Below are 27,676 nucleotides of genomic sequence, written 5' to 3' on the forward strand. Positions count from 1 at the left end.
CAATTAGCCCGCAGGCAAAGCAGCAATTTTTATGATGATGGGTGCTCAAAATGCAGTAGAGCTTCTTTGGAATGTGTCAGTGTGTTGTGTGCACGTGTGTGCGCATGCGTGTGTGTGTGTGCGTATGCGTGTGTGCGCTTGCTTACATATGGTGTAGAGTTCAGCCAGGTTGCTAACAGCCACTGAACGCACCTCTGAAGACAAGAAGCCCTCCGACTCCAAAGAGATGCCTGCATCCTGAACAGAGAAAATCACCTTTGTGTCAGCAAAAAAAACAGTTTTTAATGCACACTGGCTGCACCCACCCACACACCCACACACCCCCACACACACACACACACACAACCTTGAGGGCCTGTCGAGCTGCTTCCATGGTGGGGAAGACAGGGAGGATGTAGTTGGATAAAGTCTCAACATCAGGGCAGACCTCCAGCTCCTGCATGCCCTTTACCACCTCAACCACACCTACAACACACAAAGTAATAAGTTAATATCAACTTTATCCTTTTGTAGTGACAGAGACATGACATTTGTGTCAACAGTCAAAACAAGAACAAAATTAATTAGTAGTAGATCAGGGCTGCAATTAATAGTTATTTCTTCCCCTGACTATTAGATTCAATTTCAAGTTAATACCAGAAAATAGTTCCCAGAATCCAAGGTGGAGTCTTCAAACTAATAGTCTTAAACCAAAGAATATTCCATTTACGATGATATAAAAGAAAAAGCAGCAAAACCACACATTTTAGAAGCTGTAACAAGTGCAAGTTTGGCATTTGCATTTAATAAATATCTTAAATGATTAATAGATTTTCAAAAGATGGTGCTTCATTTTCTTTCAAACACAGACTAATTGTTTCAGCTTTTTTTTATTTCATGTTCTCTTAATGTTCTCCAGAATGCAAGTGGAATAGGTTGGTGTTTGTGTAGTGACAGATGAAATTAAGAATATTTGGATTTGAATCAATAGTCAAAAACAAAAACATGTGAGATTAGGTTATTTTATGTGCACCCTGGAATTTCAGGAAAACAGTTTGGGGTGAACAAACCTTTTTATTTGGCTGTTTTAATTCAATCACATGCTGCACTTTCACAGATACACACACTTTCCTCCACTCACTCATGTACAGGCCTGGAGCTGTGTTGGCACTTTGTAAATATGGGTCTAAGAAATGAGCTGGCACATACTTTCTCTCACCCCTTCGGGTAAATCGCCAGGCACCAACACACACACAAACAGACCCTCCATCGACAAAATGCTAATGGCTGCTTCCCTCTCCACCTTGGACTGGAGGATACGCGTACATAAACACTTGCACCATCACCCTGCTCTCCAGCAGAGCCCCGAGGTCCTGCCCCCAGGAAAGGAGGCCAAAACAGCCACATACATATGGAACAGCTACACATGCACTCTCAAAATGCCTGCAAGTGTCTGTGTGTTTGTGAGTGTATGCACATGTAGAGGAGGCACTGCAGCACTTTGCATATGTCTGGGAGCATGGCCATAAAGGACATGGGCCTCAATGAGGGCATGTACACATTCCCATGTGTGTGTTCATTGTCAGTGTGTGTTGCTATGCGGTTTGAGGTGCATATACATGCTATGTATGAGCACGTTTAGTGTACCAATACACCATGTTCCCATGCGAACTTCAGCAAACTACCTTTAAGTGCTTCCTTGTGTTGACATACCTTAAGATGCGGTGTATCTCTCACACACACACACACACACACACACACACACACACACACACACACACACACACACACACACACACACACACACACACACACACACACACACACACACACACACACACACACACACACACACACACACACACACACACTCTCTTAGGACGTATGTGTTCACCTGGCAGTCTCTTTCTTTAGATGAATAAAAGATGAGTCCCAGGCTTTTATATGCCATTAAAACCTGCGACTGGGGCTGCATTATCCCAGGTAAGGCTACCTAAACCACTCCAGCCATCCATTCAGCCTTCCCCTCCATCCATATCACTCATTCATCTGCCCCTCTCACTATCCATCTACCTTGCTTTCAAGAAAAAGTAAACAGGCGATCTTCCTCTTTCTTCTCAATGGAGGATCCATCCGGTCGGCAGTCCACCGGTCCATTCTTACCCCCTAATCGCTTTCATCCAGGCTTTTTTTATGAAAGAAGAGAGGGAGCTCCTGCTTTCCTCCTGAATAATCCATAATCAATTTCACGGTGAGCCAGACAGACAGAAAAGTGAATGGAGAGCTGGAGGTATAAATGCAAAAGCTCTCTCTCTCGTTTTCCGGCTTCCGCACGTGAGCTTTCATATTTATCAGCACTTTTCTGTTGTCCAACAAGCATGTTTGAGTGTTTTTTTTGGTCAAATAAAGTCTGTGACAAAGAGCTTGTTAACCCTTTCAACCACATGCTGCTACCGTCTGTTTTCACTCCCATTATTAACAGCTTTATGGCAAAGTCACTGCATGTCTTAGTTAAGCAGTAATAAGAAGTGCCATCAGTTGGGCTTGTGTGTGGTATTCTTCACTTTATAGCTTTTATGAAAAAATGTTTTATACATACCAATCTCATGTCTGTACGGTAAATGTTAGCTACTACCTGCAACTGGTTATTTTAGCTTAGCACAAAGCCTTGAAACAGAAATAGCTAGCCTGGCTCTGTCCGAAGGTAACAAAATCCCTCACTGATCAACACCAGTCCATCCATACAACAACCAAAGCGTAAAAAACGCTGCAGTGTGATTTTACAGAGGTTATGTCCTGGACTATTTATTGGCCCGGTGCAGAAACTTGCCTGACACATTCACAGTTATGACAAGACTCCAAGAGAAGTCCAGAAAGAGAAAGTACTGCAGTTGCACGGATTGCAACTGTCTTTTACGGTCTGAATTGACTTAGTTATGACTGGGAGGAGAAAGGGTGAGATTTTTTTTATGCAAATTACTTCAATCTGGTTCCTCTAAACCACCACAGCTTCTTTCCATGACTGCTATGTGAAGGTAAGTGACACTGGCATCCATTCTGCAAAAAGTCTTCATAGTCTAACAATATGAACTTGCTGGATACAACTCAAACTAAGGTGCCTTGAACATGTCAAAATGTGGAGAACTACACCAAAAAAATAAATAAAAAGAGTAGAAAATAAATTTGAAAAATTGTAATACAACACAAAATAATGGGTGATATTTAGTGTCATCTGTACTGTACTCCCTTTAGGTCTTTTACTTTTCTCTCCATAATCCTCATATGCCAGTAACCCATTTTGCCTTCTACCCTGTCTGAACAATTTAAATGAAGATTTGGCACAGAGGAGAATTGAGAAAAGTAGAGGCCTCTCCAGGTTGGTTAGCATAAAGCCTGACATACCATCCAGGCAAGAAGTATCAAAGTAGTGAGTTAAGCATGGCAGTGGTCACAAGATATCATCATCAGATTCATGTCTTCAGGTTAACTGTCACAGATGAGAAGTGAGGAGAGAGAAAAAAAAAAAAAAAAAAAAAAAAAAAAAGAAGAGTGGAGTGAACCGGTCGCTGTCATCTCCTCCCATCCTTGGACATGAGTACCTGTCACTTCTCCTTTCCTTTCTCCTCCAACACCATCTGTCTTGCCATCTCTCCGTGACTATGGCTCTCTAAAAGGTAGACTTTGTTTGCTGCAAGGCATTGACGGGTTGTTTGAACATTTCCATTTTATGAGGCAAGAAAAGCTGAAATTTCATCTTTACTACCTTCATTCCTTCACGTTTTAATCAACGTGATGCTTGGCTCTCGTTCCACCAATTAACTCAGCAGAGGCTAGGATAGAGTTCATGGAGGACTGCATTACAGATTCTGGTGGCAGTTCTTCTTTAGTGCAGCCTACTCTACTCGACAGGTAGAGCTGCCTAAAGAAAGAGCGAAAGGGTTGACGATGAGGTCACATAAATAGAGTCAGGTGTGGGTGGGGTGGGGGCAACCAGAAAGAAAAAGAAGACTAAACAAGGGAGCCTTTACATCTCTCATCACCCAAAACACACAAGGCCAGAAACACTCCCTTCCTCTGCACTCTCCTCCCTCTCCCTCCCTCTGTTTCTTGCTCCGCCATGTCAGAAGTGATAAGAGCGTGCTGTGTCGCGAGGACTGACAAGCGGTGACTAGCTGGCGGCAGGTGGGAAGTATGGCCCAGCATATGCTTCCGCTAAACCCGCCAAATCCACACCTCATCAAAATGCAAAGGGATTTTTCCCTTCCTCCCCATCCCTCCCCCGTTGTTCTCCTCTAATTCTAAGGCTCTGGCCTCTCTGCCCGCTAGTGACACCTGTGGACAAAAAGTGACACAGCGCTTAATATTTCATGGGCCGTGCACAGTGGGGCGCGTAATCCAAAGTGAATTCCCTCAGAGCGCTTGCATTTACATGAAATCAAGTCACTCCTCATCAGTCACATCACCTGCACTGCCCCCCAAAAGCCCCCCTCCCTCACAAATGTGGACACACACACACCCACACACACCCACACACCCACACACACAGCAGCCAATGAGTGTGTAAGAGAGAGCAGTAGAGAGAGAGGGAAAAAAAAAAAAAAAAAAAAAAAAAAAAAAGAGAGGCTGCATCATTCATGAGGGTTAAGGCTAACACCATCAGAAACGAGCCAGCGCGTTAGAAAAAGAAAAGGTCTCCACTTTCTTTCCGTCCGTCCGTCCGTCCGTCCTTTCTTTCTTTCCGCCGCACTGTAAATATTAAATGGATGCAGTCTGATGTGTACGTGTGTCTTTAAGATTGGGGAATTTAAGTAAAATTATTAGGGCTGCACAATATAACTTTTTTTTATCGTCATCGCAATATCAACTGGCGCAATATACACATCACGAAAGGCTGCGACATATCGCGATAGCCACTCAGATTTTTTGTGTTCGTTAAAAGAAAATCTCAGTAGAAAACTGCACTTTAAAAAAAATAAACTTTCATTCTTGGGAATATCTTGCTGCTCGTTTGCCTCATCTCTGGGATCTCCGTTTTCTTTGTTTTCAATCATGTCGCCGTCCACACTGTTAAGTAGTAACGTTACCGCCATCAAGCCCCAATGATTTGCCGCGAATGAATGCCGCTGAATCGGTTGAGTCGTCTTGTAGTGGTGCGTCAAGTGCAACTTATATTCCCATTCAATTAGATTGAATTCTGTATTGATGACGCAAAAAATAATAACGTAACTCCACTGAAATTATTTGAAACTAGGGCTGTCAGCATTAACCGCAATGAGATTAAGGGCCTAGCATAACGCGCTAACTTTTTTTAATCGCATGTCGCCATTTATTAATTTATTTTCACTTCACTCGGCTTCGCGTCGTGCCTAACTACTATTTTGACCCTTTGCCATACTTCCTCGTAACACATCCTGCTGCAGGAATAGCAACGCGGATTTCGGTACCTCAATCCGGTGCCACTGATATGCCTGCGCTTCTCTCTCTGTTGCTCTGAAACAGACGTTACAGGCAACAGAAACATCGCTGCACGTGACACTAGTTAACACTACACTTGACAGCAGCTAATGTTAGCCTACCGCTAGCTAGTAGCTGGATTATACACAGTTACAATGCTGACAGCTAACGCTAAACGGTGTAAAGTTTGTCTGTATTTCACTGTAGAGGATTCCGACACCGGGATGTAACAATCCGCAGCTGCAGTTGTCGGAAAAACACAGACGGTGCATTCAATGAAACTGGTAACTTACAGCCTCGTGGTGCATTCAAAGTTATTGTTAAATGCCCTTTTCCCATCTGGTGGTTGTTTTTGTCGTTCAAAAGCTATTTACTGGTGAAATAAGTTATAATTTAGTTATAACATTATTATTAAATCATTTAATTTTGACTATATGGCCTTAGCAATAAACAAGCTGTTCTTTAATGACACCAAATGTTGTTTAGTACCCTTCTTTTTTTTTTACTTTCTTAAAAAGTATCAGTTCAGGCACCGGTACCATTTTAAAAGTACCGCTTTAGCACCGGTATCCAAACCAAACAATATCCAACCCTAATATTGACTCTAGATTCTAGAGACTAGATTTACAAATTTTTCCTTTTGTTTACAGTAAATAAATAAATAAATAAATAAATAAATAATAAAAAAATAAAAATCTTAAAATCAAGTTCATAAAGTCACTTTCTTTGCATTCATTTGATTCCCAATCAGGATACACTGGTAAGAATTGCTTTCCATTGTTAATATGTACTTAAAAACTGCTCTGAAATGCAAAACAATAGAATTTTAATCATATGATAAAACATGCGATTAATCGCAATTAACTATAGAAATTCAGCGATTACAAAAAATGTAACGTTTGACAGACCTATTTGAAACTAAACTAATGAGCCAATTTTGTAAAATGTAAGGAGTAGAAAGTACCGATATTCGTGTTAAAAATGTAAGGAGTAAAAGTAAAAAGTCGGCACAAAAATAAAAAGTAAAGTAAAAATATCTAAAAAAAATCTACTGGAGTACAGTAACAAAGTCCCATCTCTGGTGGTTGTGTTTAAACTCATGTCTAGTCCTCTTCTTCATGCTGCCAAGCAAGGCGCTTAGGAATCTCACCATTCAAACTGAAAATCAGTCTGGACCGCACACAGAAGTCAATCTGCACCGTCGCCACACTGGTCTAACCAGTCCCTCCTCCCTGCCAGCTCAAATGCTGTCAATTAGCTGACAGGGGGAAAGAACATCATTTATTAATCACTCTAAAAAACCCCAAAGAGAGACCCAGAGCTCAGCATAAATAAAGCACTTAAAAGCCAAGCCGCTGCTGAACGCATTTGACAGTGTACATTCATAATGAGTTGTGAATTCTGACAAGTCTTCTAATGCCCGCTATCTGTCACTGAGACGATTTCACCCCACAAGCTCATCGCTGACACAAACAAGGCAAAGAAAAATAACCCTTTCCTTCAGTAGAGACCGAGATGGGGAACAGAAATATTCCACTAAAATGCACATGCTGAGCCATTAACAGTCTAACAGTCTTAAGTGGCAGATGAAGAAAACAAACTTTAAGACATCAATTCCAGTTTTCCGCGGACACGGGGTGAGGGCTCAGTAGTAAAGGACTGCCCCGTATCCAGCCATCCACTCAATAAAAACAACGGGAGGAGCGACTATCTGCCGGACATGTACATGAACTGTGCTCTCCACTGATCAAAAGAGGGGAAAACTAAATAATCTTTCAATCCTTTTCAGAATATAACCTAAATTCTTAAAAGAGACAAACTGACTCACCCATTATTTCATCTTGAAATATTTTTACAGTAACAAAATGAATGCTTGTTATGTTGCTTCAGTTTTTGTGATTCAATACTGATGCTACTGATCTTTCAATTTGAAATGACCGATATTAAAGTGTGACTTAACACGACCTGAAAATCTGCTTTTTGCTCACTTCCAGATCTCTGTGGGAAAAAAATGGGCAAAGGAACGAAGGAAGATTTGGGTGAAGAATTGCAATGAGAAACAACTTTGGTTTGATAAAGGATTTCAGGGCAGCAACTGGAGCAAAATGACCTCGGACCCCTCAACCTCAGGCCTGCATGTGCATCCACGTATGTGTTTGCATATGCCCCAGGCCACTGAGCCCCCCAGTGTCCCCAACAAGGAAGCTTAGGTGCCCACTGCCATGTGCCATATATATAAAAAATATATATTATCTTAACTGTAATATACACCATGGTTTAGCCTGTGGAACAAAATAAAACTCAAAAGAAAAAAGGATTGATTAGTCAAAAATGTCCTGTAGCCATGCACCCAGGAGGCTAGAAGGCCCGAATTTGGAGATCACGAAAAGGAATAAAAACTATGAGCACACTTTCTGAAAGTCAGAGTGTCTTTTTGGCTCATCTGTCCAGAGTGGCTGACGTGGTGAGTTCTAAACTTTGCGATCTATTCCTAGAGCTCTCCAGAGAGACCTCTGTGTTTGTGTTTCGGAGTAAGTGTGTATGTACAGTATGTGTTATTTCTTCTCTTCCTGCTCTAACTCTCTCACGCAGGATCAGACCTCTTTGCCCTTGACTGCCCCAGCCCAGTGAAATCTGTCCCAGTTGGACCACTCTGTAGAGCATTAATATTTGAGGGAAACACTCCTTTAAAAGCTCTTTCTGGTACAGAGGACTGAGGAAGTCAAAATCCCCTCTACACCACAAAAATAACACACATGTTCATAAACTGCAAATATCATGCTCACCAAAAAAGCACCCCTCTCCATTTCAGATTGGACACACAAACTGCTGCTGGGCACATTTTTTTTTCCACTTCTTGGGGTAATGGGGTTCCACAGCACCCATTACGGTCTCACATACGCAATTGTTTACATGAGGCTGGAGTGGCTTTAGGATCCAAAAACAAGCTTCTCACAACAACTCACCATGTTCACTTTCAAGATCTACTGGTCTCTCTGACACTACTACCTTCCTGATAGCTTAAACACAGGATAGAAGTATATACAGTATGAAGAATGTTATTTAAAACCTGGATAGAAAAAAAAAAATGTTCCATGGTGTGGTTGTTTCTCTTAAACCACACTATGCATAAGGAATTTTATACAAAACACAGGCAAAGCCTGTGTGTGTGTGTGTGTGTGTGTGTGTGTGTGTGTGTGTGTGTGTGTGTGTGTGTGTGTGTGTGTGTGTACCAGCTGTGTTGCTGTCTTTCACATGCTGAGTGAGGAGGGGCCAAAAGTAGTGAGGTCTTATGGGAAAGTCCTGCTCCTTCAACATCTTCATCAGCTCTAAAGACCTCCCTGCAAAAAATTTTAAAACAAAATTCAGTTTTCAAGTTTCCCATCACTGCAGTAACTTGTATATAAATATTCACAGTGCAACAAATGCACATAGGTGAGTGTGTGTATAGAAATAGTGAATGAAGACACATCTGTGTGCAAGTGGATTTAACAGTCTCTCTAAAGTCAAGTTAATGGAACTGTGTTCTGTACCGATCTTCTTAGCCTCTAGAGCACAGGACAGAGTGAAGCTGAGTGCCGCAGTGTGCAGATTAGACTCCTGGAGCTCTTTGCAATAGCTGCCGATCTTCTCCAGTGACTGTAGTGCACACACAAAGACATGAAAAACATTTCAGCAATCAGATGCATATTAAAACATACATTGTAATAAGACTAGCTTAGGGGAGCAATAGGTGAAATTTATACCGTGTCCATGTTGACACAGTGTCTGAGGAAGAAGTTGCCCAGGTTGGCAGACTCTGTGTTGAAGCTTTCAGACTGCAGTGTGGGGAAAGTCTTCAGGATGTGAAAAGCTGTGTCCTCCTGGCTCTGGGTGATGAGGCTCAGACACAAGTTCATGGCATCTACAGGAAGAAAAACAAATCCTGATTCTGCTCAGCCTCATAACACAGTTATGATGAGGACAAATACAGCCGATTAGTTAGCAGTGTTTTTAATGATATTACTTTAGCTGCTGAGGACTACAGTGATGAGGAGAAACATCAGGTGTTTGTGTACCTGGAACGTAGCCCCTCTCGTGCCTCAAGCGCTCCACCATCTCTGGGATGTGCTGCTGGTGTCCGGACTTGGCCAGAGTGAAGATGACCTGCATGACGTCCCTGTCCATCAGACTGCAATCGGCACTCTCTGCTGCCTCCATAGTCTGACACAGAGAGGAGGAGAAACACAGAAAGGATGATGAGAACAAAGAAAGAGTCAGCGAGTTCGGGAAGCAGGGAGGATACAGACGGAATGGAGGGATAGGAGTAGAGCAGGAAGAGAGATAGGGAAGAGAGGAAGAGTAGGAAAGGGGTTGGGGTGGGGGTATTCATTAGATAGGCAACCATTCCTTACATACAAACATGTATAAAATGTGCATCAGGGTCATCTTGACAACCAACTGAATAAACACACACCTTTTTTAAACTGTCCAGGTCTCCCTTTGCAGCGTGGGCATTAAGCAGTGCAACATAAGTGTCGGGACCCGGTTCAATTCCTGCTCCCCGCATCACAGGCAGGATGTTCTTAGCACTCTCGATGTCCCTGGACAGTGACAGATGACAGCCGGTTTAACAGTTCATTATTTCAACACCAACACTTATTGTGAGCCATTAAACACGGTATGCTGTAAGAGCAAAAGCTGGGACACTCACCCTGCACAAGCATGGCCCGTCACCAGGGAGTTGAAAACAGCCTCAGTGATGGGCAAATCTTTGCTCTTCATGAAACCCAAAATGGTGCTGAAAAAGGGGATAAGGAACGTTAAAATAAATCCAAAAAGGCACAATGTCTTTCTGTTTATAAGGACTAATAGTATGTATTATAACAATCAGGGGTGGAGAAAAAATGTATACATAACTCATAACATACACACAATAAGATTGACTGAAAAATCAGCTTTTGAGAATGATGCCGTTTTGCAACCATCTGTCAAGCAGCAGAGGTCAGAGCATGAACTCCGTTGTTGGTTGGTTCACGAGCAGAACACAAAGTTTGCTCACCTGGCTCCCTCGATATCTCCATTTTGGCAGTAGGCTGCTATCAGTCTCTGGTAGGTAACCTGTGCATGAAAATAAAAAAAAAAAACAAACAGAGCTTTTTTTTTTTTTTTTTTTTATTAAAAGGGGATGTGAATAATTCATTTTGCATTATCAACTACAATACACTGTATATCAACCAAAATCTTTTTTAGGGATGTTGGTTTCTCCTCCATTGGCTCTGTTGTGGTTGATGAGATCAAGCAAACAGAAACCTAACCAGGTATTGCTATCATTGTACCCTGCAGTGCAGTGCTTACTCGGTTGGGCTGGACGTTAGCTGATTCCATCTTGGCCAGGAAGTCAGTGGGGGAGAACTTGAACTCATTTTGCAGGTAAACCTTCAACAAGGCGTTGTAGTGACTAACATCATACTGTGCACCTGCGGAGGACAATGTGCAAATCATCTACATATTCAGTCCCAGTATTCAATTCAATCCCGGTCTTATAATATGAATTAAAAGACTCTTCTTACAGTTTAAATATTTGAAATCATGGTTAAATATGTTTAAGTTCAGCAGCAGTGAACAACAAGATGGTACTCTGGGTAATAAGGTGGTTAGGTTGTTGCCACTGGTACGGCTTTCTTACCCAACTCCTGCAGCTTCTCCCACACGCGGTGTGCCAGCTCAGAGCGCTCCTCCAGGGGCACCTCGGGCAGCAGCGACCCACAGCTACGCAGCAGTAACAAGGCCTGGTTACCACTGGGATAACCTGCAGACAGACACGAACAGAAGGTGAGGGTGGATGTAAAAAAAAATAAATAAAAAAATAAGACAACAAGAGCGTCAGCTTGTCTAATTGCCAACTTTTCTGATCTCCTAAAGAGAAGAAATAGGGTCATGCAAAAGTTTGGCTGAGCTATCAGTAGAGGTGTGAATCTTCACTGATCTCCCGATTCAATTACGATTATCATGTCAGCAATTCAATTCGATATCTCGATGCGTCAAATACATTTTTACTATTAAAGCCATGTAGGATATTTAATTCATAGCTTTTCAAGCTTCAAAAACAAAACATTCTGCAGTGCTCTAATACTAAATAAATTGGATACATAAAACTACAGCAATGAGCACATGGCACTTCCGGAATGTGCAAAACATAACAGAATATGTAAACAGAAAGGTTGTTAGGCATACATTAAATTGTAAACAGACATAATCGATTATGGCCCAGCCGATTAGTGATGCAGCATCGTCCATGTCCACGATTCGATGCATCGATTATTTGATAGATTCATTTCAACACCTCTAGCTATCAGCAGTTTGATTACGTGTTTAATAACAACGGAATGTCTCCACCTCCATCTGACATTCAACCTTAAATCCCCCTTAGCACTGCTCTGCTCTGCCTGCCTGCCTACCTACCTGTCCTGCAGATATCATGGAAGATGCGGAGCAACAGGGTCTTGGTGATGCGACCGGTTCTCCTCACAGAGCTGTCCAGCTTGGCCAGAGCCCAGTCAAACTGCTGCGCCTGCTTGGATCGCACCGCAGTGCTGGCCTCATCCTTCTGCTCTGTGGCCACAGCATAGTTACGCACACACCCCACCGCATATGGCCACACACGACTGCAGATGATTAGGTTGTGACATGGGGGGTGGGACAGAGATGGATGGAAGGAGTTAAAGGGAAGAGATGGATAGAAAAGCATAAAAGAGAGAATGATAATTTAGAAAAGGAGAGAATGGAGGGAGGAGACAGGAGGGCAGAGAGAACAAAAAGCGACAGATGATTTAAGTGGGTGAAGCACAGACAGATAAACATAGTTCTTCTGTGGGTGCATGTGAGTGCACAACAATACACATGTCAAAATAAGCAGTAACACAGAACCATCCCTGGATGCTCGGACTGCTTGGTATTTTGTTAAGAGCTACGACCTTGAGAGTCATAGTAGATAACCCATGGCTGTTATCCATTAGCTTTTACATCAGCTGAGGCCAGTGTTACACTGCAACTTCATGATAAAATGCTAAATTTGACAATAACTCATCTGCATCATAGTAGGACAACGTGCATTGCTGGTCACCGATGATGGTCCTTTTCCTAAAAGCTACTATTTATAGCTAGCTAATACACAGTATAGAAACAAAGTTATAGCTAACAGTAGCATTATGAATACGGACCAAGTTAGTGTCATTATGAGACTGTGTGAGGGTGACTTGGTTAACGTTACACAACATCTAAACATCACCTTGTGAAAACGGGAGCCATGTTTCTTTAATCAGCTAAATATTTACGTTCGCAGGCAATTCATTCACAGATAATGCCCATATACGTCAGCACGCCGCATTTAATAATGCAGCTCATATTAGTGTGGATACTTGTGTGTCTCTTGGCTGTCATTGAACCTCAATGACAGATCAGCTTCACGCTCACGCGTGGATAACAGCTACAAGGGCTAACAGAGTACGTGATACCTGGACGCGTTTCCCGAAGCAGGGCTTATTTGTCGGGAACAAACTCCGGTCCCTCTGCCGCCGAGAGCTCCGCTGTACAGACGACTGAGTGTCGGCCCGTTTCGTTTGGTCCCTGTGATCTGAAGCAAGCCCGAAGGCGAAAACTTGAGTAACCGGGCTGATCTCAAGAGCGCAGCCATGTTTTCTGTCGCATAGAGGAAGGGCATCCGCTCCACGTGACCGGTCAAAAGAACCGCCAGAGTATCGCGAGAGCACCGCGAGAGCGTCAGTTGTGTGTCACACTCATAGGTCACCGGTTCTATCCATTGACATGACACTGTGCCATGCTCTATGGTGCCATGTAGTGATGGAAGAAGTAGTCAGATCTTGAGATTGAAAATAACATGCTGTTGCATACAACTATGTTATTTTAGGAAAATTCCCTATTCAGGGACCAAGCCAACTTTTCTGCACTTGTATTAATGAATTTCAGCAATATAGCACCATCTTATCTAATGTTAAAAACTGAAAAGCCATTAAGCCCTTTAAGTTATTAAATGATTATAATAGGATGCACATAACACAAACTCCAGCATTATAAAATGTAAATGTAATCTTTTATATGGTGTTTTCTTTTCTACTGTACATGTATGTTTGTACCTCTGTACAGAAGTTGTGTGATATTGAAGAAAAGCACTCACATATTTTACTTAAGCAAAAAAGTAGCAATACCACAGTGTACAAATACTAAGTGAAAGTCATGCATTTAAAATATTACTAAGTACAAAAGTATTGGCATCAAAATATACTTTAGGAAAAAAACAAACAGCATAACCTTAAGTTTATTCTATTAAATTTTATTTACTGTAAATTATGCAAAAACCCATATAAACTAACAAAAATAAAAAAGTCATTGTCCAAGGCATCTTTTTCAACTTACACATACTTAGTCTTACATCTTCAAATTGTATGAGCAAACCACCAGGTCCAAGAAAAATGTAAATACCTACATAAGCAAATACTCCACTACTTTTTGTCAATTTATTTACTACTGCTTGTCATAATCTCATACTCTAGCTCTGTTTGGCTGTGCTTGTTAAACTATACTTCCAATATGTAATGCAAGAAATCATTAAATAAAAATGTCTACTTATATTGTATTGTAGGAACTTATTTACATCACTAAACTCATGCTGACACATTGTTTAACCGTATATTACGAGCAGACCAGTGATGACCCTTTAGCTGTTGAATTTCACAGTGAGAAAAGGTAATTTACTCATTTTTTATTTTTTTTTACTCAATTTTTATTACATCATGAACTTTTACAAACAGTAATATGTTCCAAGTAGGACTTCATTAGCTCAGTTCTTCAATTAACTTACTATTCACTTTGTTCTTCCCTTTTTTCAAGTTCTTATCAACTACAGTCTTTGCTTCCTCCATGCTGCTCCTAACACTCTCTCTTTTACTGTGTTCGTTCCACAACTCAATAGCTAGTCTACGAATCCTGTGTGCATTGTCCAATACCCAAGCTTGAAAGAATTCACACTTCTTGCTTGCCAGGAAGTACTTCTGTCTCCTTGCTCCTTCCTCTCCCTCTTTAGAAAGGGCTGTTCTGGCCTGGGAGAGCACTGAGCGAAGCTGACTCAAGGCTGCTAGGCAGTATCCTGTAGCATCCTTTCTGTCTCGGCCAGTCATGATGTGAGCTATGGCTTCCACCGCCCTTGCTGGGGCAAGAGGATCATCCTTGTCGAGGTAACCTCCACCCAAAATGAGAGTTTCTCCACCGTCTAAGGCCTCTTGGACAGAGTTGAACACCCTGCTGGAGTTCAGTGCCTCAGACAGAGCAAGAATCATGTCACAGAACTCAAACAACAGTGAATCAGTGTCATTGTTAAACAGGCACAGGGTGAAGGTGTAGCCAAAAAGTGCATTGACCAAACCATAGCAAACAAGGGGAGATGGGTTTGCACATAAGGAACTCAACTTTGGAATTTTTGCAGAAATTTGAGGGACACTGGGATAGGTTGAACTTCCCTTTGCCTTGCTGGTTTCCTTTTTGTTTCCTCCTTTAATCTGTCTCAACTTTGTAGCTGACTTTCCCCGATGAATGATTGTGTGACTCTGAACCATTTCTTGTGATGTCTTGACTTCATCATCAACTTCCTGTTCATTCATAGTTGTTGAATCTTCCTTCTCAAGTTTGCTCGCTTCCTCCTTAAGCACCTCCACCAGTGCTCTCCCTCCATCCTCATGCTCCTCCCACCACGGCTTCCACAGGGGAACCAGCCCGCCAAGAGCTCCATCCTTTACCAGACCCATAAACATCTCTTTCTCTTTACTGTTGAGAACTTCCCACAGCTCCTCTTCTGAAAGTTTGTCAATATTCAGTCCTGAGAGCCGATCAGCCAAGTCCAGCTCCCCTTCTGCTCCTTCAGCGCCCACATCTATGTCTCCATGCAGCAGCTGCCCTTCTCCAATCTCTTCAAGTTTTCTCAAAATAGCCTCAATCTCTGTTGCACTCTCTTCTCCAGACTGTTGAAGCTCTGCTAACCTGGAAAGGAGCTCCACAACCTGCACTTTCTCCGTTGCCTCTCCTGCCCCTTCATCTGCGTCATCATCTGACACAATACCAGCATCCTTCAACAAACTTTCCATCCCCCCATCTGTCTTTTCCGCCTTTTGTCTGAGTCCCACAAGAATCTCCTGCATTTTATTTCTCCCTTCACTTTCTGTTTTCCCCATATTCTTCAGCTCCTGTAGAACGGACTCCTTGTAAAACTCCTCCGAGCACAAGGAGTGATCTGGGCTCTGGTAGCAAGCTAAGCCACAGTAATGTAGGTTACACCGAGGGCAGGTGTAACAAGAGGGCTTACATTTACACAACATGCAGACTGCACTTCTTCTGGCGTTACTACCATCCTCTTCCTCTTGGGTTTTGGCTGCCGTAAGAAACACCTCTTGTGTAGCAGCTACTCTAGACGGGAGCAGAACCCCGTCCCTGGTCACTGTGTCGGGCTCTGTGTCAGTCCACTCCTCCTTTGGACCGATATCTGTCAGAAGACTCCTGACAGACGGAGGAAGTCTCCGTCTAATTATTGGATTCATTAGCGGTTGAACGGCTATACACGATGTTGTAGCAAAAGGAAGAGAAAGTTATAAGGTCTCAAGTCCGAAAGAGGTAACCTAAGAATTGAAGAGATGGAAATTAGAGTGGTTAGTTAGTAGGGATGTATGTCATCCTTAGTTACGTTTCTGTCACAAAGTGGATTTGACAGTTTGAGGTGCTATAACGTTGGCCACAAACATACGTAGCGTTACATCCGTAAACCGCTTTAAAGTCACTTTAAAGGTCGCCAAGAAGGCTTTGGTAGCAACTTCACTGTCAATATAACGTGCTTTCTTCAGTGTTAATAGCTTAAAGAACAACATTTACTTACTTGCAAGGATTTACACCAACGTTGCACGTTTGTTTTCTCTATCAAGCCGCCATGTCGCCTATTGATGACGTTTGGTCGACTTAAAGTCGCAGTTTCTTTTTTTCGGTAACACATATAACCCCAATAGCGCTGTCACTACTCCTACCACTACAACAATTTAATTGTAAGAAAGGGAATGTCCATGGCCTACTGAATGTCTGTTTGTTTACAATGTTTAATAAAGAATAAAAACTACAACATCCACAACTACTACTACTACTACTACTACTACTACTAGGCTACTACTAATTATAATAATAATAATAAGAAGAAGAAGAAGAAGAAGAAGAAGAAGAAGAAGAAGAAGAAGAAGAAGAACAAGAAGAACAAGAAGAACAAGAAGAAGAAGGTTATGAAACTTTGAAACTCAAAAAGGATTTTATCTTTGAAATACTATCATCTATAATATATAAAACATTATTATGTGACAGTAATTATAATTTGGGAAATAAATTGAGGGTTTTTTTTGTTCACACTGCAATACTTTGTTGAAAATAAAGTATTGCAGTGTGCCCTTTCTGTTGAACTTGAAAAATTTCCATTTGGCTAATCTACAAACTGCCGCCATCGTTTCTTTGTTATTGTATCCATTCAGTTTTCTAGAAACCTAAAACTGGTTAAATTTTCATCGACCAATACACAGAAAATGTTCTATGTAAATTGCTAACCAACTGAGTAAACAATTCTATATATTTGTTCCATGAGGCCTTACCAGTGGCACACAGATGAATGGTTTGTTTAGTCCAAATTAAGTTGATTCCTAAAATGAGCTTATCTATAGACTTCCCTGGCAACAAAATGACTGAAACTGAAACTCGACAGTAATCAATCATCACAGGCATGTATGCATGTCACAGTCTGACTAACTGTCCCTTCATAACTTTCTGTCAATCTGTGTACACATTATGCATGTCTATCTATATGTGTGTCTTCCTGACTGTGCTGTGTGTCTACATCTCCCGTGGGGCTGTTTGCTATGAGGTGATTGTCTCCTGCAGGGGGTCAAGCATGGTAAAGGTCATGCAGGTGGGGAGTTGTCAGATGGCTGTCCACCCCTCACTGGGCCAAGGGGTTCCCATGCCGCCTGTCAGAGCCTGTGGGGAAAGGGGGAGGAAGAGGGGGGTCTGAGGTCGACGTGTGCCATGCTGTCTTGGCCCCGCCCCTGGCTGCCATGCCAGTAGTCCTGGGTGGGGTGCTGCCTCCTTGTGTCTCCTTTATTCTTCCCTGGCATGTCCTGTGACATGTTAGTACCCCCAACACTAAATCCACAAGCTTACTGACTGACTGTTAGACTTATGATATGTAGTAAAGCCAAGTCTCGTCCAGGTTAGGAAAGCTTTTTGTCCTCTTTGCGTGAGTCTAGGCACAGGTATTTTTGCTTTTAATCACAGACAGGAAAGATAGGGATGATATGTAACAACCGGGCAGAATTGGACAGCGGCGGCTATATGGTGGGTTATAATCACTCAGAAACCAGGACACCGCAGTGAAAGTTTAGCAATAAAAACCTACATTTATAGCCTTTTGCATAAATAAATAATCTCACAATTATTTTATTAAATGTCCCATCATGTCATCTTACAAGAAATGATATCGGTATATTTTTCCCTTCAAAAAATAACATATCGTACATCCTCCATTATCCATCACACACGTGGCCCCCCTATACACACATCATTAGGACCCCTGTGGTGTCAGTTAAGATGCAAGAAAATTTATGATGAGTATGAAATAAAACTTCTGATATACAGTGTAATACATGTGAAGCTCAGTCCATGCTCTTATGCCTTCCTATACTAATTTCTGGGGTCATGAAAGTGTTTAGATTTTACAGTAAAATGGGATTGAAATGTGATTGAGATTGGAGTGCAAGAAAATAAAGCCCAGAAAATGTACAATACAAACACACACTCATACAAACATCCCGCTGTCTGCCACCAGCTGATAGGTGACAGGGAACAGGCTCTGCCTTTTGGGCATGTCCAGCCCTGGCATGTCTACTGTACAGCAGCGGGGGGTGTGGGTGTGTGTGTGTGTGTGTGTGTGTGTGTGTGTGTGTGTGTGTGTGTGTGTGTGTGTGTGTGTGTGTGTGTGTGTGTGTGTGTGTGTGTGTGTGTGTCTGTGTGTCTGTGTGTCTGTGTGTGTCTGTGTTTGTCTGCAGTAAAAGAGAGTAGACCTATGTTGATTTAGACTGTTCTGTCACCTGTCAGCCCCAAAAGGATCTGGCATTATAGGACACCCAAAAGGGAGACTGTACGTATTTGTGTGTTGTGTGTGTGTGTGTGTGTGTGTGTGTGTGTGTGTGTGTTTGGGGGGTTGAAAAAATGTCCTGTCTGTGTCTCGTGTCCAGTTTTTATGTGAGCACCCAAAAGCAAGTGCTTCCGTTTGACTGACTGACTTTGCACGTACAATCAAACTTTTTTTCTCTCCTCACAATACTTTGGTGACTTTGTGACGATATCATAATATAAAATGGCTGTAATCACACCTGTTGTGTACAGTATAAGACATGAAACAAAATGAGAAAAAAAAGATAAATAACAGGAGTCAATATATAATTACAAAAACATGGATATATATATATATATATATATATACATAAAATAGATATATTGTATATAAAAAATAACAAAACTGAAGACATTGGAGATCACAATACATCCTAAAATATTAAAGAGAGCAGAATACAGTATAAAAGCTTCTTTTCTTTGAAACGCAGAGTATATATAAGTGAGTGTAAATAGTACTTCTCTGCATTATTTGGAATGATAAAATTGCATAAATATGAAGCTAAGATGCTGAGTGTACCAATGTCTGTGAGCGAGTCAGTGAGTGTCAGTGAGTGTGTAGTGCTCAAAGGTGTATTGCAGCAAAATCTCAACTGAAACCTGACAAAACAACAACACCCTCTTTCTCCTTCACCCTCTCATCCTCCTTTCATCTCTCCTTCATATACCTTTTTCATGAATGAACCCAAGAATGTAAGCTCAGCTCCCCAGCATGAAAGCATCAATGTACTCCTTTAATAATTCATCTCCAGGATCTATTATTTACCTATTATTATAAGGCTTCACTGTTTCTCCACAGACCTCCTCATCTCTCCGTCTCCCTGTCTTCCTCCTTTAATTGACAACCTTTGCCAGGTCACTCAATCCATATAAACAAATCCCTGTTTCCTCTGTAGCTCTTTGATCTACCTTAACCAGTGGACTCTCCCTTTGAGTGTATGTGTCTGCGTGCTGGGTGCAGTGTGGCGTGTGATGTGCTAAAACACAGGTAGATGGAGCGATAGCCTCTCAGTGACCTAAAGCGGCTGTTGACAGCAGTGACAGTAGAAACAAGCAGGAAGAAGAAAAAAGAAACCTTGCAGCACTCTAGAAGTCAACCTTCTCTCTGTCTCTGTCTCTCTGGATCCAGGCAGGAAATAGAGGGTCCGATGTATCACAGTAGCCTACACCAGTAATTTCCTGTACTACTATTTTTTCTACACCAGCGTTATTTTTGCAACTCCAGCTTACTCAGTCAGTCATGTACTGGGTATCTCACTTTTCTTTCTCTCTCTCTCTCTCTCACTCCATACCTCCCCTTTTTGATGTGTATTTGTTTAACAAATAGAGTATTATTGTGATCGTCAATAAGAGTGCAATACACAGTTTGAATTAGATCTATAATGGCTTACTTTGGTCTCATTAATTGGTCTCATCATAGTTTCCTTTAATTGGTCTAATTTATTATTATTAAGTTTTTATGATGAAATCTTTTATCTGATTGTATTAGAAATTGCATTCATGATTTGCAAAGTGCAATATTTTATATCTGTTTTATGTTTATCTATTTATGTTGTTTGTCTGTAACTAAAGGTTACAGTCTTTTTTTATCTCTATGAGGCTTTCGTGGCTAAATCAAGGTTAGATAAATAAATACATTTAACGTAAAAAATAAATAAATCGCTGATTATAAAACCCTGATTAAATGTGTGATTGAAAGATCAGGAAGGTAGGCTTATACAGTAGCCCTCTCCCTAATAAAAAATGAAAAACAACAATTAGACTAATTGTTAAAAAGTAAGAAAATACTTGTGAGGAAAGTATTTAGTTGTTATAGTATATGGCACAAAACAGAGAGGGTGTTGTTCTTTCAGACTGGGCTCAAGCTTGTAGAGTTTTCATAATAGCAGGTTGTGGGACAAGCAAAAAGGCATTGGGAATAGTACTTTCAACATGCTTGTCCTCTTCAGAAAAGTGACAGATGTAACAAAAACATGTGGAGCGATGACATTCAAACCCCTTTACAAGCAGCAGCCAGTCATTATGAACTCATGTTGTGCAGCCAAACATTGTTCAAACGCTAACTTTATTTAAAATTATAGTGGAGATCCCAAAGTTTCTAAAGATACCAAATAGGCCTATGTCAGGCTGGGAAATGTAAAAACATCTAGCATATTCGTATATGATGAATATACAGTGTATGAAACAATATCAAGATATCACCAATAATATGTTGCACTGTCTTTATTCTTTCTTCTTTCTCTTTGAACTTTAAGCCTAACCTCTCTCTGTCTTCTCATGGCTGATAAAAAAGAAAGAAAAAAAGAGTGAGACTTCTATGTTTTTCCCTCTACTTCCCCGTCTCCATCACACCATTCCCGCAGGAGCAAACCTGAGACTGACTGTGTATCGGTGTATCACCCGCCTCCATCTGTCTAACCTCCGGCCCCGCCTACTTCCATCCCCACGAGAGGGAGCAGCAGATCAAGAAAGGGGGAAGAATGGAGGAAGGAGCGAGGGAGCGAAAGAGAGAAGTGTGTCTGTGTCCCAAAGGATTGGTCTCTGTCTGTCTAAATCAGGAAGTGAGAATGTGACGGCAGGAGAGGCAGAGCAGAGACATCCCTTCACTGTGTGTGTGTGTGTGTGTGTGTGCGAGTGTATGTGTGTGCGTGTGTGCATGTGTGTGTGTGTATATGAACCTTGTTGAGCTGAGGTGTCATATATGTGAAGATCACAGTTTCAAGCTAGTGGCAACCAGGGATGACGCTCTAAATCACTAAAATGCCAGAGACTACTGTGCTGTGATATGTTGTGAGAGAGTATGTGTTTGTGTGAATGTGTGTGTGTTTGTGTCTTTTGGGACATTTGATGTAGATTAATACCACTTTTAGAGTCTGAAAGTGAAAATGTTATCAAGTATGTCACCTTGGAAAAAAAAGAGAGTGACATTGTGCACACCTCATGTACACACACACACACACACACACACACACACACACACACACACACACACACTGAAGGGATGTCTGACTTACCCACACTCAGTTGAACTCAAGTACCCTTTCTTCAATACCTGTCATGGTCCAAATGTGTTGATAAAAATGGATTTCAGATGCTATTTAACACCAAATTAAATGTTTTTATATAATTGAACTAATGTTCAATTGGTTTGGTTTGGTAATTGCATTTTTACTACTACCACTTGGAGTTGCAGAAGCGGACTCAACATTTATCCTTTAGAAAGATAGATAGATAGATAGATTTTTATTGACCCCAAAAAATGGGAAATAACAGTGCAGGAAATAACAACATTTTGCTGTTGCAGCAGCAAAATATCAGACACACGAGGCCGCAGCCCCCCACGGCAGCGCAGTGGAGGGAAACAGTTAAGGAGGTATACCACATGGAATATATAACCACAAGGTTACAACTAAAAACAGAAGTATTTCTGACTAAATGGTCCCGGATTACTATATACCTTTTCAAATGATTTAACCTAAGTGTTAGTGAAACAATTTTTATGAATGCTTACTTAAAAGGGAACACTACAATTTAATTATTGTTATTGTTATTATTATCATTATTATTATCATCTGTATGTGTGTGTATGCATATATATGTATATGTGTATGTATGTATATGTGTATGTATATGTATATTTGTGTTTTTGTTTCAAATTGTTTACATTCGTCTCTTCCTTGTGTTGCTGGAGGATTGTTGCTCATCCCTGCGAACTGTGAGTGGATATTAAGGTGATGCTGAAATCCATGGACTGATCTCCCAAGACATTTATGCCTGTATTGTGTCTCTGAACGGTTGACTGTACTGTCTGCTTGATTGTAAAAAAAATAAAAAATAAAAAATATCAGACACACAGCACACATACAGAGTATACATTAAATAATAGGAAACAATATACATGAAATAATAATTGAATACTACATGAGCAATATTTAAAATATATACAATTTGGAAATAAAATGTACAACTGTTTCAATAGATATAGATAAACTTAATGTGCACGTTGGGGAGTAAAAATGTACAACTATTTTGCTAGTAATGATAGGATGTAGATAAACCTATTGTGCAAGGTTGTGCAAGGTGCATTCAGTGCAGTTGTGATGTATATGAGTCTTATCTCACACTCCGTGATGAAGTATTAAAAAGTTGAATTGCCTGTGGTAGGAATGATTTCCTGCAGGGGTCCGTGTGACATCGAAGAGAAGGTGCTCCTCTGTTGGACCAGTGTGGGGTGGAGAGGGTGGTCGGGGTTATCCATGATAGATTGTTCAGTGACCTCCTCTCCACCACAGCTTCAAATGTGTCCTGTTTGCAGCCAGTAACTGATCAGTTTGTTCAGTCTGTTTGTGTTGTTGGAACAGAGCGCTGGCCACAACAAACAGTTGGTAGAACATCTCCTACATTCTGCTGCACACATTGAAGGATCTCAGCTTCCTCAGGAAATAGAGTCTGCTCATCCCCTTCTTGTAAACAGAAGTGCTGTTGATTTTCCAGTTCAGCCTGTTGTCGATGTTGACACCCAGGTATCTGTACTCCTCAACCATGTCCATATCTCCACCCAGAATGCAAAGGGGCTGCGGAGCCGTTCCCTTCCTCCTGAAGTCAATCACCATCTCTCTGGTCTTATCCACATTCAGCAGCAGGTGATTCTTACCAGACCACTCCACAAAGTTGTCCACCAGCGCTCTGTACTCTCCCTCCTGTCCATCCCTTAATACACCCAACAACTGCAGAGTCATCCTCTGTAGGTGACATGACTCTAAGTTGTACTGGAAGTCTGTGGTGTATAAGTTGAACGGAAAAGGAGACAGCACAGTCCCCTGTGGAGCCCCCGTACCACTCACCACCACATCAGACAGAACACGGTCCAGACGGACAAACTGTGGTCTGTCTATCAGGTAGTCCGTGATCCAGGAGACTGGGGACGCACCGACACCCATCATCCGCAGCTTCTCACCTAGTAGCAGTGGTTGGATGGTGTTGAATGCACTGGAAAAATGTGATTCTCACAGTGCTGCCACCGCCATCCAGGTGCAAATGAGCTCGCTGCAGAAGATAGATGACAGCATCGTCCACTCTCAGACGAGGCTGGTAGGCAAACTGTAGAGGGTCCAGAGAAGATCTCACCTGCGGCCTCAGGTAGGCCAAGACCAGCCTCTCCAGCACCTTTATCACATGGGATGTGAGAGCCACTGGGCGGTAGTCTTTTGGCGTTTTTCCATTACATGGTACCTGCTCGACTCGACTCGACTCTACTCGACTCTACTCGCCTAGACTCGCTGTGCGTCCGTTTTCCATTGCAGATTTTAGTATCGCCTCAGCGTGGCTGGTCGTCATAGCGACTGCCGTGGGCTTGGCTTAGTGGCGTCGCATTTCCCCCCGACTCATTTCCTGGTTCTCCTTCTCCGTAAACAACATGATATCAAAGAGATAGTTAACGTTTACTGCTCCAGATTTCCCACCGTGGTCACATATATATGACTCTAGAGTCGCTACTCGCTTTGTTTCTCTCACATATATATGACTCTAGAGTCGCTACTTGCTGCGGAGATAATCGCCGTCACTCTCTCACTTCTCCCTCGCTCACTAGCTCCCCACGCACACACATACGGCGACTCGACACACACACATCCCACATGCACACACCAGTGCACCAGTATAACCATCAGGCCACTTGTATGCTATTTAAAAATGCCATCTCTCGCTAGCAATGCAGTGATCGGTGACGCTTCTTTCCGACCAATCAGCAGCCTGCAGGGTTTCACGTCACCTTCTCGGCTCGCCTCAGCTCGCTTGGAACCTCGACTGAGCAGGTACTAAAAAAGTACCTGTTAGCAGGTACCAGGTTACTTTTTTTCGTAATGGAAAACCAAAAAAGGCGAGGCGAGTAGGTACCATGTAATGGAAAAGCGGCCAGATGGAGTCGACTTCTTGGGGACCGGGAAAAGGCAGGACGTCTTCCACAGCAGCGGCACCCTCTGCAGGCTCAGGCTCAGGTTGAAGACATACTGGAGAACAGCAGACAGTTGACTGCCGCAGGTCTTCAGGACCCTGGGGCTGATGCCATCCGGGCAGCAGCCTTGCGCTGGTGAAGCCTCTCCAGCTGTCTCCTCACCTGGCCAGGTGTGAATGAAAAGCTTTACCTTTTAGCTAACTTTTTCAACTGTTTTATAATTTAAGCTGAACTATTTCAAACATTTATCTGATACATTTAATGAAAGCTATTTCTATTTATTCAGTTCTTTTATCAAACTTTTCATCAATTCATTAAAAAAAAAAAATTCCATTGCTTCTAGCCAACTGTTTCAACTTTATCTATTACTTTTAGCTATCTATTTTGAATGTTTAGCCATTACTTTTTAACCATGCATTACTTTACCCGCTAGCTTGAAAACTAGTTTCACACTCAATCACAACACATATTCAGGTGTTTATTTCTATGTTTACAAATTGGCTGAAATCTACAATCTTTCCACGTATCCCCTTGTAACTTAAGTCCCCTCTTTGAATACATGAGTACCCCTGGTTGGGAATCACTGCTTTAGATCTCGTATCTGTGGCATATGTACACACACAAACTGTGTGGATGAATAATTAGATAGACACAGGGCTGTCTCTCTGTTTCCCCTCACACATAAAGCTACATGAATGTAGGCCAACTCACTGTCGGCTTCACTTCCCTTTCAGCGCAGTCAAAACAACACACTAGCCGTTGTCTCCTCTTGTTTATCAACCTCTATCCATCTCTTGTTACCTCTATCTATCTTTAACTCTCTGTTTCATGAGGAATTTTCTAGCAGATCAACGGAACAAGCTGTTCCTGTGATCAGGCAGCACTTTCCCAGTGACGTTGATACAGTTATAGTCACATCATTATATCCGTATTAGCAGGGAAAACCCTTCACGCTCCAACACCTACATGCCTTCACCGCATGCTATCTCCAGCGCCTGATGTGTGTTCTAACTCATTTACTCTTAGTGTTTGTCCCTGCCTTATTCTAGCTTGACAGATGAAGCTCGACACATATTCATAGTATGATCAGCATAATGATGTTTATCATAATGTATACCCAATCTGCTATTCTGTATGCACAGGGCAGATATTTCTTTTTAAATTGGGGAGACCACTAAAGAAGTAGCTAAGTCATTGTATAGACATAGAGGTAAAGAGCCTGTCCACAATCCCCTGAGTTTTTTTATATACTGTAAAAAGAAAAGTTTGAATTTGCCACCCTTTAAAACATTTGCTACTTTCAAATAAACAAAACAGTGATTCAAACTATACCCACAATAAAGGATGTACTGTACAGTGACTGTTAGCTGTTATTTGCTGTAATGCCAGAAGAGTCTCTATCCTAGAAGCTATGTGAGACCATGCAGAACAACACTTAAAACTAAATGCTAATGTTACCATGCTTAAATACCCACAATGATGATGTTTAGTAGGTAATGTTTACCATGTTCACTATTAGTTTAGTATGGCAGCAGGCTAACATTTGTGAATTAGCACTAAATACAAAGTGCTGTTTAGGCTGATGGGAATGTCGTTGCCTTTGCAGGTATTTGGTTATAAACTAAACTAAAATTCCACCAACGGAGAGAGAGAGAGTTTTGGAAACAGTTTAAAATAATAATCCATATGCATGTAATTGTCTCTGAATTTATTATGTATTTACACCAAATGGCTAACCTAGAAATCTAGACGCACCCTAGCATCAGCAAATGTAACTTGCCAACATGTTGATGTGGGTCTTGTCAAGCTACCAAATGGCTGTTGAGAATGACCATTTGTGTTAAATTTTTTAGACCATGTGAGCTGCTTTCTGACTTCATGCTGCCCTATTTTGATTCATTTACATTTTACATACCCATGTTTTTAATTATGTGAAGCTCTTTGCTTTCTTTCAAACCTGATCGCAAATCCAAACTTGGACGATAAATGAAAGCATCAAACAATCTATTACTCTTATAACCAAACCTGCATGTTGCCTGATTGCATCAAGAGCCCCACTTGCATCATTATGATATTTTTATTGTTGTTATTTTTGGTCAAATGTTGAAACAGTTAAATACAGGTGATATATCATTAAATATGATCAGTTAACAATGGAATAATTTGAAAGCAAAGATCACACAAATACCCACACACACTGAACAGAGGATACTTGCGTGTATACCTTGAAGGCAAGGTAAGGCAACACAATAGAGGAACTCTTTCAAATATCGAGAAGGGACAAGGGAACACTTGGCATTTTGGGCATGCACATAATCACATACTCTTACTGTGTTAGTGTTAAGTGGAAAGGTTGTGTGTTAGTGTGTTTGACAGCTCTCCGACCCTGGCTGCGATGTTGACATTAGTGGACCAGGACACATCACCTCTGCTTTGGGAAAAGGCCTACGGTGAGCCTGCCCTCAAGAACAGCAAGGGGTTCTCTGAATGTGTGTGTGTGTGTGTGTGTGTGTGTGTGTGTGTGTGTGTGTGTGTGTGTGTGTGTGTAGTTTTAGTACATATTTACAGTCCCTGTTAAAGTAAAAGTACCACAGACATTGACAATGTAGCACATGCAAATGCCTGAACAGATTATTTTAAAGCATATTCGTGTGTTTCTGTGTGTGTATTAAAAGCCTATTTATTAAACAATGGCTCTATAGTAATTCACAGTGTCTCGTGTTAAAAATAACCGCTCTGGGTTTTCAGGTGTTTCTGGTGCGAGTTCTGCTTTGCAGGTGACAGTACTTTCCTGGAGTGCAGCTTTATTTCATGTTGAAATGTTATAAAAGCTTTCTTTTCACAGTTTTCAACATAAACACAAAGACAAAACAGACATCTTTGAAACCTTTCCCCTCTCTAATCTCCTCTTTCAGCCATTTGCATGATAGCTTCACAGCGCAAGGAGCCTCAGCCTCCTCAGAGTGTTGATTTTTATCTTGTGCAAGCCTGTTGTTGACTTCACTGTCCGGAAATCAAATCCGATCGAGTTTTTATATTCCACAA

General features: G+C 41.6%; 2 protein-coding genes across 2 annotated transcripts in view; both read right to left on the reverse strand.

Moving 5' to 3' along the window:
* lrpprc (leucine-rich pentatricopeptide repeat containing) overlaps nt 1-13,178 on the reverse strand; it is a 57,177-nt gene extending 43,999 nt beyond the window's left edge. Inside the window, exons 1-13 of the mRNA XM_028603472.1 lie at nt 12,930-13,178; nt 11,878-12,080; nt 11,102-11,224; nt 10,771-10,892; nt 10,475-10,533; nt 10,127-10,213; nt 9,890-10,016; nt 9,492-9,636; nt 9,180-9,337; nt 8,967-9,072; nt 8,667-8,774; nt 347-465; nt 147-237 (exon numbers count right to left, since the gene is read on the reverse strand). Coding sequence (XP_028459273.1) covers nt 147-237; nt 347-465; nt 8,667-8,774; nt 8,967-9,072; nt 9,180-9,337; nt 9,492-9,636; nt 9,890-10,016; nt 10,127-10,213; nt 10,475-10,533; nt 10,771-10,892; nt 11,102-11,224; nt 11,878-12,080; nt 12,930-13,135 — 1,654 coding nt within the window. The 5' untranslated portion in view covers nt 13,136-13,178. The remainder of the gene's footprint in view (nt 1-146; nt 238-346; nt 466-8,666; nt 8,775-8,966; nt 9,073-9,179; nt 9,338-9,491; nt 9,637-9,889; nt 10,017-10,126; nt 10,214-10,474; nt 10,534-10,770; nt 10,893-11,101; nt 11,225-11,877; nt 12,081-12,929) is intronic.
* A 620-nt stretch (nt 13,179-13,798) lies between these two features.
* Nucleotides 13,799-16,431, reverse strand: znhit2 (zinc finger, HIT-type containing 2). The gene is made up of 2 exons (XM_028603585.1): nt 16,352-16,431; nt 13,799-16,097 (listed from the first exon to the last, which is right to left on the reverse strand). Exon 2 carries the CDS (start codon nt 16,017-16,019, stop codon nt 14,268-14,270), a length of 1,752 nt encoding a protein of 583 aa, XP_028459386.1. The 5' UTR covers nt 16,020-16,097; nt 16,352-16,431; the 3' UTR covers nt 13,799-14,267.
* Nucleotides 16,432-27,676: the final 11,245 nt, after the last annotated feature.

This window comes from Perca flavescens, chromosome 17 (assembly GCF_004354835.1).
Source record: "Perca flavescens isolate YP-PL-M2 chromosome 17, PFLA_1.0, whole genome shotgun sequence".
Classification (NCBI taxonomy): domain Eukaryota; kingdom Metazoa; phylum Chordata; class Actinopteri; order Perciformes; family Percidae; genus Perca; species Perca flavescens.